General features: G+C 43.0%; 1 protein-coding gene across 1 annotated transcript; it reads right to left on the reverse strand.

Moving 5' to 3' along the window:
* Positions 1-441: 441 nt before the first annotated feature.
* wdr26b (WD repeat domain 26b) lies at positions 442-14,440 on the reverse strand. The gene is made up of 14 exons (XM_070987164.1): positions 13,689-14,440; positions 11,513-11,612; positions 10,123-10,179; positions 8,482-8,618; positions 7,972-8,069; positions 7,691-7,847; positions 7,202-7,340; positions 6,625-6,765; positions 6,136-6,255; positions 5,219-5,364; positions 4,989-5,067; positions 4,593-4,722; positions 4,189-4,383; positions 442-3,978 (listed from the first exon to the last, which is right to left on the reverse strand). Exons 1-14 carry the CDS (start codon positions 13,991-13,993, stop codon positions 3,953-3,955), a joined length of 1,830 nt encoding a protein of 609 aa, XP_070843265.1. The 5' UTR covers positions 13,994-14,440; the 3' UTR covers positions 442-3,952.
* Positions 14,441-14,765: the final 325 nt, after the last annotated feature.

The raw sequence follows: 14,765 nt of genomic DNA on the forward strand, positions 1-14,765 counted from the left end.
GTGGCGCAATGAGTCTGCAGTTTAATATTAATAAAGATCATAGCGGTCTATTAATAGATATACTAAAGAAATAGGACAAAAAAAAAAAAAAAAAAAATCACATGAATGAATGCACATACACATTCAAAATAAACACAAAATAGTGGAATTATCTAGGACCTTTTAAAAATTCATCTCATTATTAGAAAATGTTTAGCTAAAATGCTAAGATGCAACCAAATTAAAAATGTATTGGATTCTTTCACAACTCCTTGATTTTATTGTGTATTTTACCTGTATCAATTCATGTGGTTTTTACTTCATAATCTACTATTTCTATTTCTAATATTGAACATTTTTGGACTCTAGATATCCTCACAGTTAGCAGCACCCACGCTTTGTCGCCTTCTTCCTAAAGTAAATGTCAAGCTTTGTATTGAAATGTATGGTGAACAACAAGACTTACTCAAAATAACATCACTTTATTGGCAATTGTTCTTATTTTTCCTAATGGCATTGAAGGTAGCCTCTTACCAGATAGTCTGGCTCCAGACATTTCTTTCAAGAAATAAATGACTGAATACAAAGTAGAATTTTGACAGTTCAACCCAGTGTTGTCCACTAAAGGCCCGTCGACACATGCTTTTCCAGAAGCAGTGATTCAGGGCCAAACTGCATCCCCTTTCTGTGTTCGAGGGTGAAAGAGATGAGTTTTCTGAAACTTTGTTTTAGGGGCTTTCACAATCTCTTGCCCCATCAAACTACCATGGGCTTCCTTTTTTTTTCTTCAAAACCCTGAATGCTTTATTGAAAATATGCATACATAACACTTTTCCTACACAACAATACAAAACAGTACAATCACTTTTGTAGATAACACATTGAACGCAAAGCCACACATCACCCCTTCCCGCCCTAGCCCAAGGAGCTTAGAGATGCTACAGTAAGCCCTTAGTATTTCCCACCCAGCCCCTTCCCAGCACCACCACCACCACCTCTGAGAGAGAAATAAGACATAGTTAAATCAGAAACAACTCCCTTGGTAAACTCAAGACAAAAGAAGAGTAGACACCAGGTTGCATACAGACATAGCATTTGCCCCCGGCAGATAAATGATGGACTTTACTCTTGTTTGGGTTCTTAGTGTGTATGATTTGCCTTCAGTCTTATGAAATAATGCTGGGTATGGGAGAGGAGTCCATTCTGCAGTCCAGGAGTTGAGATAGAGGTTTCCAGAGTGTGAATATCAGACCTTAACACAGAGAACCTACAGAAAACACCAGTGCGCCTCAAGTGATTTGGCTTTGATGAGGGTCAGATCAACCAGCAATGGCACACTAAGAGAGAGATTTCAGTCAGTTACACAGACATGCAATAAAGTAGGTTTTCACATGAAGGAAACTCTTTAAAGGCGAGGGGTGGATAGTTCAAAACCTGATTTGATTGTAGGTAACACACTTCGTAAAAACTCCAACTGGCATGGGTGTTACTGTGCATATTCATTTGTAATAGTAGTGGTAGATAAAATGCAACTTAACACAAAGAAACAATATATATTTATATAAATGAAAGATAACGGGGGTTATTAAAGATTACAAAAAAAAAGAGGACTCCAAATGTCTGGTTATATTTTAATATGATCATACAGGGATAGAGGTCAACCAAAAGTGATATAATGTGAACAAAAACTTTAAGTAACAAAAAGTTCAATAAAAACAGACAGAAAAGCACTGATTTTAAACATGTTTTACTGTATATCAGTCTGTAGCAAATAGTCATTACATACCCTGAAAAAGGGAGGAAGAAAGCTTTGAATGGTGCACTGACCACTGGATAACATGGCTGGAGAATAAAGGTGGGGGGCGTTTAATGCTGAGCTCTCTCTAAGCTCCAGGAGTGGTACCCTCGTGATGAGGCTGCTCTGCCTTATATGCACAAGGTTCATTTTTTATAACGTCTTTAAGATAATCAGTCACTGCTTTTGGGTGCATAGAGGCATAATGAGGGAGAGTCAATTCCTTTAGCAATCTCCAGTTAGGTTCTGAGTCTCTGCCAATGCAACCTTTTGAGCCATCAGAATGGCAGCTAGTGTGGCGACCATAAGCCTGAAAGAACTTTATGGATTTATGCCACTGCAGTAGTTGCAAGAGAGCAAAAAGACCACTCAAAGTGCAGTGGGGGGAGAGGATGTCATACATACTGAAGGGTTGTGTGCAACTGTATGAACAGGAAGGCAGTTTGTGTGTGTGTTTCAGGATTGCAACAACACTCCCTAACACTGCAGGCTCGGAGAGTGGTTCTGGTTATTGGTGCCTCTTCTCTCTAGCTACTCATCCGATAGTTAGCTTCTCGTATGAAATGACCTTTTGCTAATAACAAAACACTTTATAGCTTTTTGAAACATGTCTCATTCAAATTTATTTTCCTGCAAGGATGATTCATTGCCGGTAACTCAGTGCCATTTGAATGCCACGTGTTGAGGAGAAACAAATTCAAATGTAAAAATTAAAGCCCCAGATGAAAGAAAAGTTTTTCTCTTACAAAATGGCTCTCAAGTATTCTTTGTTCCACAGATAGAGGTCCCTATGGGGCTTTGGATAACTTAGAATTGGTTTAAAATCCTCTTTACAATTTTACTATGGGATTAGGAATATTTGGGGGGGGTGGGGGGTGGGGGTGTTTGGGGAGATCTTCTGCTGGTGTGAATTGAGCACACATACAAAAACACGCATCAATTAAACTTGCACCCACAAATGTCAACTCACACCAATGTGTGCATGCATAATCGCTCTCAGTCAGTCAGTCACTCTCACACACACACACACACACACACACACACACACACAGAGGAGGGACAGCAGTCACAGGTGTGCAATCCAAGTTGCACTTGAACTCTTTCACATCTGAAAGCATGTCTTTTTGAGAAAGGTCAGAGTATGTGTCCTGACAGAGGGAAATCCCACCTCACCGACAACGTCTGACCTCCACCACACCGTTGATATGTGACATGTGAATTCCTCTGTCCTTCTCCTCTTAGGCAGATGTAATGGAGTTGTGCGGTAGCTAGCTCGCGAAGGGGGTCGGGGGGCTGTCAGTTGGAAACATTACAGTGACTGTCCTTGTTAGAAGTTAAATTAAGGAATAAAAAGTTTGTCTTTCTAATGTCGAGAAACAGAAAGTGGAATCTTCACGCTAAAGCTTTCCACGGGCACTACTTGAGCTAAGATTCACCTCTTAAATGAGAATTACGCTATGACTATCATAAAAAAAAATCCAACATTTAGCATAGCCTTTTTTTGTGTGTTCTTTGTCAGCTGGTCGGTCAGTGTTTTCATGGTGGATTTTTTTGGCCTTTGTCCAACAGATCGAATGCCAAGAATATAGCAAGAGAGTGGGAAGGGGAAAACATACATACAGAAGAGTTGCTATATCCCCCTATGCACCATCCTCCCCCAACAACACCCCACCCATGTCCATGGAGACATTATACAGGTAATGAGAGAGACAAGCAGGCAGACGGATGTAGTCCCATGAGGTCTGCGGCGTCTGTCTGGAAGCATCACGGAGATGCTCCGAGCGCAAGGTGGAGGTGGCTTTCTCTCTGCGAGGACCTGGCATGGCTGGTTGCCATGCAGCGAGATGGGGGAAGAAGGGTCAGTTGGAGGAGGAGAACATCCGTTACAGCACACCAGTGGACCACTGACTGGTTTTCCTCTGGGTCAGGATCAGGTGTTGGATGCGGACCTGAATTTTCAGAGTGTCCGTCATCAACTCCACCATTTTGTCTAGGCCAGTCAGGAGGCAAATCTTTTTTCTCACCTTTATTTTCTCTTTTGTCTTGGTGGGTTGCGTTTGTTATTCTTGACTTGCTTTAGGTCGGTGTTAGATTTCTTTCGCCCGTTCAGATTTTGTTTGACTGTGGGATTCTTGGATTGTTGTTAAAGAGAGATGTCATCTGGTCCGTAAGTGACCATCAACTGTCCATGTTACTGCAGTTCTCTGAGGAGACAAGAAAAAAAAAAAAAAAGATAAGATAAATACAGAGATGTAACACCTTATGAAATAACATTCAACAGTGATGCTTTAACCAGAAAATTCTCACCTCAAACTCCCCAAATATGGTGAACATCAGCAAACAGATTCGATCCATGACCATAATTGAGCTAACAATGTTAACTTTCACATATTAAAAAGAGATTTGGTTATTACCGTTGAGTCCGTCCGCCTCTTGTGAGTCGAGGAAGGGTGCAGGACCCCAGACACGCACTGTGCCATCATCTGAGGCGGAAGCCATGAGTCCTGGGATGGCTGGGTTCCAGCTCACACAGTTAACGGTGCGTGTGTGGCCTGTTAGCTCAGCAATGGGAAGTTCACCGCGGCGGTGCCAGATGTACACTTTGTGGTCTGCAGAGAAGGGACGGCAACAGCAGCAAAACAGGTAGAGGTAAATATATACAGCACACTGAGAGTAGACTTGCTGCGGGACAAATCAAACTCAGCGAGCACAGCAACATTCTTGACTCCCAAAAAGTCTGCACAATGAGATGAAATTAGCATAAACAGTCTAACATCCACAGTTTTATTCCAGCTCATATTTTACTCTCCGACTGTACCTTCACTGCCACTGGCAATGAAGTCTTCATTGTGTCCTCCAAAGCAGGAGTGGATAGTGTAGAAGCCCTGGGTCACACCTTGGTACTTCCTCACCAGCACCCGGTCCTGAAGGTCCCACAGGTGCACTCCCTACAAAAGGTTGTAGAACAGCCAATGACAGGGTGTCTACAGGTACCAGACGCTTAAATTTAATGCACTGCAGGTAAGCATAAAGGTAAGTTAGATAGGATTAGTGTGGGAATATGGTCATTAGAGTGAGTGACCTTTTAAAACCTGCAGACACTCTGTATAGCTATTGGAACGTGCTGCATATTTTTTCACAAAACCAACTGTCACTATGCTTTAGAAGAAAATCAGCTGTTATTGATAATGGTTGAGCCGGTCAAACAGCTTACCTGAGTTGCTACATTTAACAAAGCTAATCTTCCATTCTTTGAAACAGTAAAAGACATGATAGGGTGGTCCTCCTGAACTCTGTAAAGAACATGTAAAAAAGGCACATGCAGTCAGGCACCATATTGAATAAGGCAAATACACAGAAATATAGTTGACATGGAAATCTTGGAAACTTGAGGAGTTAATGCAATGTGAAAGCATGCAAAAATTTAGGAAGGCTGACACATACATGTTTCTGTCCGTAAGGTCCTCGAAGTTGTACCCCCGGATACGCTGGTGGGTGTCCGAGGCCAGCACTGCTCTGCCATCACTCAGGCACCACAGGCACTGCACTCTCACGCCCTCCCAGGAGTCCAACAAGTTACCATCCAGGTCCTGACAACACAGACAGCAGAGCCCTCATCTCTCATTCATGGCAACCTTATTTCGCAAGAGATCCTATTAAGATTTTTTTTCTGTTCAGACACAGACACAGTGCAACAATCAGACAACAGAGCAGAATTGGAGGAACATACAAAGTCAGACTGCTTTCCTTCCTTTCGACAACACGTGATTTGACATTTGCTTATTCAATCTCATCTATTCTAGAATAAAATGTTTTATCACATAACACAAATGAAGCAGCTGCATATTCTGGCATTTCTACTATAGCTATTTCTGTCGTTTAACAGCTTTTTAAAATGTGTGAAATTAATAAATAACTCCACTAAATTGGAATTATCATTCCTAGCATACTAAGTGCACAGAGACTCTGTGTTCAAAGCATGCACATCAGCCATCTTCCCAACAAAAATGTGATTAAAAAAACAAAGCAAACAAACACATCCTTATGAGTTGACCGAGTTCATGGCTGGAAAATCAATACAGGGAAAGATCCAATTATCTTGAAGCTGCCTGTCTAAGGTCAAGACACACACATGACAGCTGCTATACATAAAGCTATGACTCATAGACAGTGTCTTTCTTTAATCCCTCTCCTCTGCAAGCTTCCTGCACTTTCAAAACAAACCAGGCACTCAGCATTGAGTCAACACAGATGATATATAATTCTCAAGAGGAAAACGGACATTAAATATTGGAGGCATTTACTCATAAAAACACAAACTGTGTTTTTAAATAAGGCAGGAAAATGGTCCCTCTACTTACACACTGATAAAACTGCCCCCTCTGTCCTCCTGTGACAAAGCGTTTGCCATCGGGGTTCCAGGCCACACTGGTCAGACTATCTTCATGGGACTGGGACATTTTGGTCCGCAGCTCCCCCGTCTGGTCACCGAGGGGATTGTCAGAGACAGTGGAAAAACAGAGGCGAAGAGAAAAATGGGGGGAGGGAGACGGCAAGAAGAGACATTAAGTAAGTATGGGGGAGGGGTGAATAAAAGGAAAGGAAAGGGCAGGGGAAGGGATGGGAGAGGAGGAGAGGTCGTTGAGTACACGCAGCCTAAACAGCATCTCCGCGAGGTTTAAAGCATGTTTTTCTTTTCCACTGGTTTACTGAATTTGAATGAGACATCTCCAGTCTCTGACATCACAGCTGTTTGCTTTTGTCCACATTTTCCCCATCATGTTCTCATGAGAAACAGGGCTGGCATACGGAAACAGGTTGTGAAGCGATATCACCAGTATAAATGTCACCTGAACATTCCAGAGCCACAGCTCAGAGCAGTCGTCAGGTCCACAGGCGATCAGGTAGGTGTCATCGGGACTCCAGGCTAAGTAGGAGACGCCGTAGGCGTGACCCTCCAGGGTTCGCAGCAGCTTTAACTGGTGGCTCTCCTACACAAAGAGAAAATATGATCAAATTAAGTTAGATGCACAAAGTGTTCCTTCATTCGGAATGGTACTAGGGTACGTTTTCAATGAAGAGTCCCAAAATTCTCAGTAATCTGAGACGATGACAGACTTCACCTTTAGGCTAAAGAGTGGTAACTTATGTATTTCTGTTGATAATATCTCACAATCTAAGAGAGAAAATAAATGTCCTTCAAAGAGCTACGCATTTGTATGCATAAAATATGCCCATAAGGGTTTAGAGCATGGGAAATTCTAGGAAAAGCATATTACTGTAAGATACATATTTTGAAAAGCCAAGACAAACCTGCCTGCAAATGTAAAAGCCCCGACCACGACATTCCTGCCGGGTAATTTTAGCTGTGACCTAAATCATAAAAAAAGGGTAACGTGTGTTTATTCAGGAATTTTTCTCACTCACCGGGTCCACTTGCCAAATTATGACAGTAGTGTCTTTGGAGCCAGTGGCTAGTTTGGTGCCGTCATTTGAGAACTTGCAGAACCACACCTCGTTACAATGCTCTGTCAGAATCTGTTGGGTGTAACAGGGGAACTGCTTCCTGCAACACGGAGAAAGACTAATGGTTAAAATCTTCATTCTGCAAGTCTGCAACAGGTCTTCCTAATATACAATACAGGGCAAGGATAGAAAATTCTAACAATTCAATCTAGTGCAGCCATAATAGGACAGTAAGATGCTAGGGGCAAGTCATTAAAGAGAGGGGAAATAAGTCGAGACTTCTGAGGCGGAAGATACATTTGGAAACACAGAGCAAGGCTGTCAGTGAATGTGCCTCAACATTATAGTTTTATAACAACAGAGGTCAAGTGATACATAAACTTCAGATGCTGCAGTATAACACTGAGGTCTCGAAAGACATGAGCAGCACGGTAGCTGAGCAACACCAACCTGCTGCAGACGTGATCGAGGAGGAGAGAGACAGAGTCCAGATTACTGTCAAGCTTGGTGTTGTGATAGAGACAGCGGTCTCTCTGCAGCTCCACTGCTTGCCGCAGCAACGTCTGCAGCCGTCGAGGGGGCAGCATCACAGAAGGTGGCAGGTATGCTACAAGGAGAGACAAAAGCAGACAAACTGAATTCCCGCATATGGGTTATGTGTCTAGCAGCGCTGCAGTCATGCAATATGTGAGTTAGCTCTACAGGGTCAGTTTATGGACACGTTTCCTCACTCTGTAATTTGTCCAGCAGTCGGCAGCGTGAGGCGGTGCCCTTGCCCTCCCACTCTGCCTTGGCCCTCAGATCCTCAGCATGACTACACATTAAGTACCTACAGGATGACACAAGCACACAGCTCAGGCAATGCAACACACACAGGAGATGGAAACGCACACCCGGTACAGATTTAAAGCAAAGAAAAATTTTAATTCACATGAAACTGTAGATGTGAGAAATACAACATGCTGTCAAGAGTTCTCCATAAGCGGCTGCTGTCGTCTGGTTTTAAACATGAAACTGTTTTATTCATTTGTTACATAAGAGATATGTTCCATTCCACAGACTAACCAGCCTCCATTAAAAAGTCTGGTTCACTGCCAGTGTTAGGAGCTCTATAATCACTATGATTACTGATTACAGAGCTAATGAAGAGCAACACACATGTATACAGTAGCTGTTTGCAGGTGTGTAAACAGTCTGATGGCTGCTGTGAGACAAATGCAATATTAAACTTTTAACAGTACCCGCTAAGTACATGGATGCGATCTGTGTTGTACTTCAGTGGCGTCAGCTCTCCCCGGAGCACCTGCAGAGCCTCCAGGACTTTGCCATCTTCCAGGTACTCGAGATACTTCTGCTGCAGCAGCAGGAACTTCATACGCTGAGTACAAGACAAGAGACATGCAGTGATTAGATTTTAGAAAAACTGAAAGAAGGCAGAAAGGAAAGAGTGACAAATAAGCTTAAAACTACAGCTTTGGGGGTTCAATTTGACATTGATAAGAAGGGATTTCCACCACAGCAGGTCTGCATGACTATGGAAGGACATAGAAAAGTTTTTCTATTTCTAGGGGGCACCTAGGTAGCATAATGCAAGGCAGCATGTTAATGTCAACATCAATAGCATACTTCCTTCACTTAACTGAAGACCGCTGGCAAGTATTTACCAGTCATTGCTGCTGGTCACCGTATGCGCTACTATAACTCAATGTCTTATCTCAGGTATGCAGTAGGAGCCGCAGCCCTGACGACGGCCACACACAAATTCAAGAAAGCATCCTCCCACAAAAGTCTACACATAATGCGTACAAAAACACACAGACAAGTTCTAACTCGCAAACTACACATGTGATATAAGTAAACTCCCTCCTGGAGTAAAAGTCATGTTGATGATGACAACACTAACCTGCTACAACTCAAGGCATAAAATGGCTACCCACATTGAACATGCAGCTGAAAATCTACAGCCACAGTCATTATCTCAATAACTCAACTGGTGATGGCAGTTAAGACAGATCCCTGATAGAGAGCAGCACGCACTTGACTGAGACATGAAGGACCGCTTTTGAAGCTCATCTTGTTTGCTAATAAGCATGCCAGCAAGGGCAAGTTAGCCAGAGTTAAGTCCCATTTCCAAACTGATACTGCATCCTTTAAGAGAAAGCACACTGTTTTTTCTAAAAAATGTAAAACTTGACTTCAATTCAAATATGTTCCTGGAGCCCTCTTTTCACCATCAGTTTTTATTTTTTTGCATCTGTGAGTAGCTCCTATATTTTCAGTGGGCAGTGCACACTACAGTAATGTAGATCAACACCACACTCAAAAATCACACAAGTGTAGCTTCCATACTAACTTACTATCAGTTCACTATGTAGTGTGGAATTGGGACATATATATATATATATATATATATAAAACTATTTCAAAACTACCTATGGCATTTATGTACTGTAATTTCTTATGTATCTGCTGACATACAAGCCAATACAATACATCTGCAAGAGGTTCATATCAGCCGGCCAAAAAGCGTGAGATGACAAATATAAATCAAGTCAATAAATCAAAACCTGCCTATTTTGGGTCTATACATTTTAAATCTGTTTAAGGACAAAAACAAAACAAGCAGAAGAAGAAAAGAAAAAAAAAACTCACGCTAGCAAAATGAAACCACATTTTGCTTTAAAAACAACAGAATCGTGCAATCATACCCTAAATCTAATGTGGTGTCCGAGGTGCCATCCAGAACATTTTAGCTTTCAGTGTTCCACAACAAGTACCTGAGGCCCTGCATTATAACGGTACCATTCTAGAACCTCCAGCTGTGTCTCCTAACTGACTGGCTGTCATTCAGCCCAGTTCAGGTTTGGGCAAGGGCAGCTTACCACAATAGCATTGGGAGAATGCATCAGTGCTCTCAGCTCATTGAGATCATTCTCAGCCTGGACCAAAACAAAGAGGGGGTGATGGAGGGGAGAGACAGAGAGAGAAATGGTTAGCTCAGCAGTTTCCATGCATGCTCGGGAAAAACTAATCACATGAACAGTAATACAGATCTTATTTCTTATTTAAGATGAGCAAATTGAGGCTTTAATAATGAAGCTGATGTCCATTTGCTGTCGACAGCAGAACAGCTTTATGTGCCTGACACAATACTGGCCACTTTTACGATTTACCAGTAAAAAAAAACAATGTTTCGGGAATCAAAACAAACGTCAAACGAGTGGCTGGTTTACGATTGGTTTACAGAGTGTACAAAACCAACACACCCAAAATTTACCAGCAGTTGGCTGAAGGCTGGCATTAATTTTCCATCCTGCAGTTCTGACATAGGGTTCATTATTCCAGAAGATTCACAAGGCCATTTTTAATAAGTTGTGTGCTTTTATAAGCCTCGGCTCGAAAATGTTGGAAGGAGAGTGACTGTGCAGGGAGAACAGAATAATACTGCTGAGCGTTAATTTAAAAGCCAATTACATAAAAACTCCTTAAAACGTGCTAATATAAACCTAATGTTTTCAAATTCCACATTTGCGGGCCTAATGGGGCCTTCAACGTTCTGCAATAACGTTCTGCTATGCTCCGGGTGTTCTGATGAACCTGGATTTCATCTTTTAATGTAATCTCATAATGGGGCATGCACCTTGTTATTTTCTTATAAAAATGACAGAAAATGTATGCTTGAATTTTCAATAGGCACAATAACAACAACTAGCAGTTTTATCTTAACATGTACTCTGCCTTAACAATGCAAGGCCAGCTGACTGACCAAACATTGTTCTCAAACCACCAGATAAGATTTTTCCCTGAGCTCTCTATAAGTGTAATCATAAGCAGATAGAGTGTTGTTCTATTCGTGTGGTCCATAAGATTAAAAATATGAGTTTTGCCGTTAGTCTCAATTAAGCTATGTGCGCTAAAATGACCAGATCTGAAGCCAAATAGCACTTTAACACTCAGATCTGCTGGTCAAGAAAAGACTTTCATTGGTACTAACTGCTAATTGCGCTCGTGCAACTGTGGCCCACAGGCAGACCACTTTAGGTCCTTTGCTTATGCTTTCCCAGACTTCCTTAAACAAATCCCGACAGGAATCATATTTGCTTTTGTTAGTAAGTCATTTGAGACGATATGAGATATACAATTGCTGGTGTCCTGACCACACAATCTCTTCAAGTTACAGTACAATACGGCAAACAGATCACAAAGAAGGTCACCAATTCCCTGTCTATCAACGTGCCTGCTATTATGTAACCATGGTAACTCAAGACCAACCTTGTCCCACTCCCCCTCCATGACATGGTTGCGGAACTTGGTAGCTGAGGGGTGTTCCAGTCTGCAGCCTGATTCCTGCATCAGCAGGTCCACTGTCTGACTACAGAAACACACAGAGTGCGAGAGACAGACAGAGACAGGGGAAGAAAGACAGGCAAAGTTAGTCTGAAATATAGACACAAGACATGGAATAAAAGAAAAGAGAGGATAACATTAATGACTTTAAACTTAAGAATCAAGTACAAAGGTAATATTTAAGAGCCCAGCTTAAATTAAGAAAATGTGATCTCATTATGATTTTGCAAAGTCAGCACATTTCTGAGCAGATCATTCAACTTTTCTTGATTATCTAATCACTCATGGCATGTCACCATTGTGACTGTGCTGTGTTTACAAGGTGGGAGATCCGCAAGAATAATTCATCATGGGGACAATATGAACCTCAGTGGCAGACAATAGGATGGGGGCAGTTTCATGGCCAGCCCAGAACACCTCTGTTACTAGAACATTATTTGTGGTCAAAGGAGGTTTGCTAACATGAACTGAGCTTGTGCTGCAGTTATCACCCTCTCAGCCTGTCAACCATGAACCATGACCATCTGTCCAAACACCACCTCTCCGCTAAACCCACTCCACCACCACAAACAGGTCTGCTGAGATGCGTGCCTGTGATTATGAAAGTGGGTTGGGGATGGGGGTGGCTGACACCTTCAGCATGATGACATCATTCTCAGGTATCAATGGAGTGGCGCAGCAGCTCAGTGTTGAGCTGCACATCCAGCTGACTGCTACACTGATTTCTCTTGCATTTCCCCAGCTGAAATGTAGGGGCTCTGTTTCATGCCAGGCAATGCCATGTATCCCCCTGACCCACCCTCTCTGTAAACACAGTCATGTTAAGCTGGTTTTTATAATGCCATATAATGGCAGCCTCACTTTCTCAGCTGGATGCCAGAGATCTGCGGAAGTGAGCCATCCACCAGTGGCCACCACAGCCACTTTGAAGACGAGGGGCAGACATACATTTCTTGTAAACCCCACTATGCTATTATTAGATTCAAACACAGGCTTCCATCTAAAACAGCTGGTAGAAAGCGCATTCTTCAGTCGCCATGAAACCAGCAGATTCTGCTCTATTCGGGGCCAACTGTCGCCCACGGTATTGACTGCTGTCTTTAAATAAATACATGCCCTCATACATGCATGCGCGTCACTATTTGTGACTAGCTGTTGACACGTTGCTCCGATAGTCACAGAAAAAACACTTTTTTATCAACGAATAAAGTTATCACATTCATCAGATGGCCGTCTAAAATCGTGATTAATTTGATGAAATAAGAGACCATCTCGAAGTGACAGCTCAAGACGTGCAATGAGTCCACTCGAAATACAACCAGGACAGTTTTCATAACCATGGTAGTTATTACATTGTGGCCAATCTATTAACGGTCCTCCCACACGGTCCTGCAGAAACCATGTTATTTTTCCCGACGCAGCCAAGCTGGAAAATGAAGAAAACCACCAACCATCCTGGCGAGGACCTACGTTGTCAACCCGCACATTAACATTTCCTCCGCATTTTTTTTTTCGCCTTGAAACGCAAAATTGTACACTGCAATTGCGATAATTCTGCTTCTGCTTTATTGATATGCAAAATCAAGTTTCTCCATTCGCATGACACTGACTTTAGGCTTTACAAACACAACAAAACGATGATTTTCTCTGAATAAACGTTACTAACGTTTGATGATGTAATGCCTTTTACTCAGTGCGAAACCTATAACGTTTATTAACGCATCATGGCGCCACTGGCACGTTAAACACTCCTCAGCTCACGATGGACTTGAAAAGCAGCTAAATGTTAGACTGTGTTTTATGGCTGAATGGTGGTTTAATGTCAGGACACAGCACCTCAGCGCAGGCTAGTGCTGTTAGCTCTCAAGCTAACTGTTATTGTGCAAGATGGACCCCTTCTTTCTACCAACTGCCGAGCTCAGAGGCTAACTACCCCATCCCCCCATGTTTGTGTCTGTCAAACGCACTAATAGCGCTCTTACCAGCTGCTGTTTCGCAGTTTCTCGCATGCGAAACACTAGTAATAAAGGCCACGCTTCACATGTTCAACGCTAACGTTAAATGCATCTGTGGCTTTTTCCTCGACTTTGAATAAACTTACTTCAGCCCTAGTCCGTGGAGATGTTGCCCTATTAATCGTATGACATCTTCCTCCGCCTGCGATAGTCGTTTTTTCTTTTTCAATGAGCCGACCTCCGAACTCGAGGCCGTAGAGGCAGCCGAAGTCCCCGAACCGGGAGCGGTTGAAGACCCGTTACTGGTACCGACACTATTCCCGTTGTCTGTGCTGGAGAGAAGCCCATTGGAGTGGGTTCCGCATGCCGAGGATGACTCCCCGTTTTGTGCGCTGTTAAGGCAGGAGAGCTCTGAGGATTCTTGTCCCTGTCCTGCCCCGTTTGACTGCATGTTGCTGCTGAGGTTGTTGACTATACTTCGGTTAAAAAGGATAGCAGAGGTGGCTTGAGAGTGTGGAGACTGAGTAGCAAGTCCTAGGACAACTCCGGACAGGCCTGTTACAACTGCTGAAGCCCCGGGCTCTCCTGCTCCCTCCGCCGCCGAGGCTCGGTGCTTCTTCCGCGGGGGCGGCGACGCTCCGCCGGTGTCCGAGTCGGAGGAGGAGGAAGCGGAGGCCAGAGTTTCCTCACCGAGAGCGGCCGTGGTTAGAAGCCGGCGGAGCTCCGGGTGGGAAATGAAGGTTAAGCTTCCAGGTTTGAGGCCTCGTTGTCGGGCTCCGAGCAGACTGTCACTAGTGGAAGCGCTGTCAGTTAGCCCGTTTTTGTTGTTGTTTCCTTCAAAACAGCTGCAGCTCTAATGGAGTCCTGACGCCCTGACGTAACCGGAAATTCCTACACTACCAAGCTTCCGGGTAGAATTATAATCCATGGGTGGTGGCGCATGAGAACCTACTTAGCATAATAATTAACTGATAAAAAACACATCACATTAAAATTCATTGGAATGTCTCCAGAGGCTTGACTTAAATATATCGGGAATTTCAAATTAGCATAACGGGTGAACCTCATACTGATTTCCACAGGTGTTCAGCTTTTACATTTCGAACTCAACCACTCACATCTCATTACACCATGAGGCCCCAAATTAATTATCTCCAATAACAGGTCGAGGGGTGTAGGTAGAAGGTTTTTGATTTTGGCAAAAAATTGGCTTGACTTGAGCT

This window comes from Chaetodon trifascialis, chromosome 19, assembly GCF_039877785.1.
Source record: "Chaetodon trifascialis isolate fChaTrf1 chromosome 19, fChaTrf1.hap1, whole genome shotgun sequence".
Lineage (NCBI taxonomy): Eukaryota > Metazoa > Chordata > Actinopteri > Chaetodontiformes > Chaetodontidae > Chaetodon > Chaetodon trifascialis.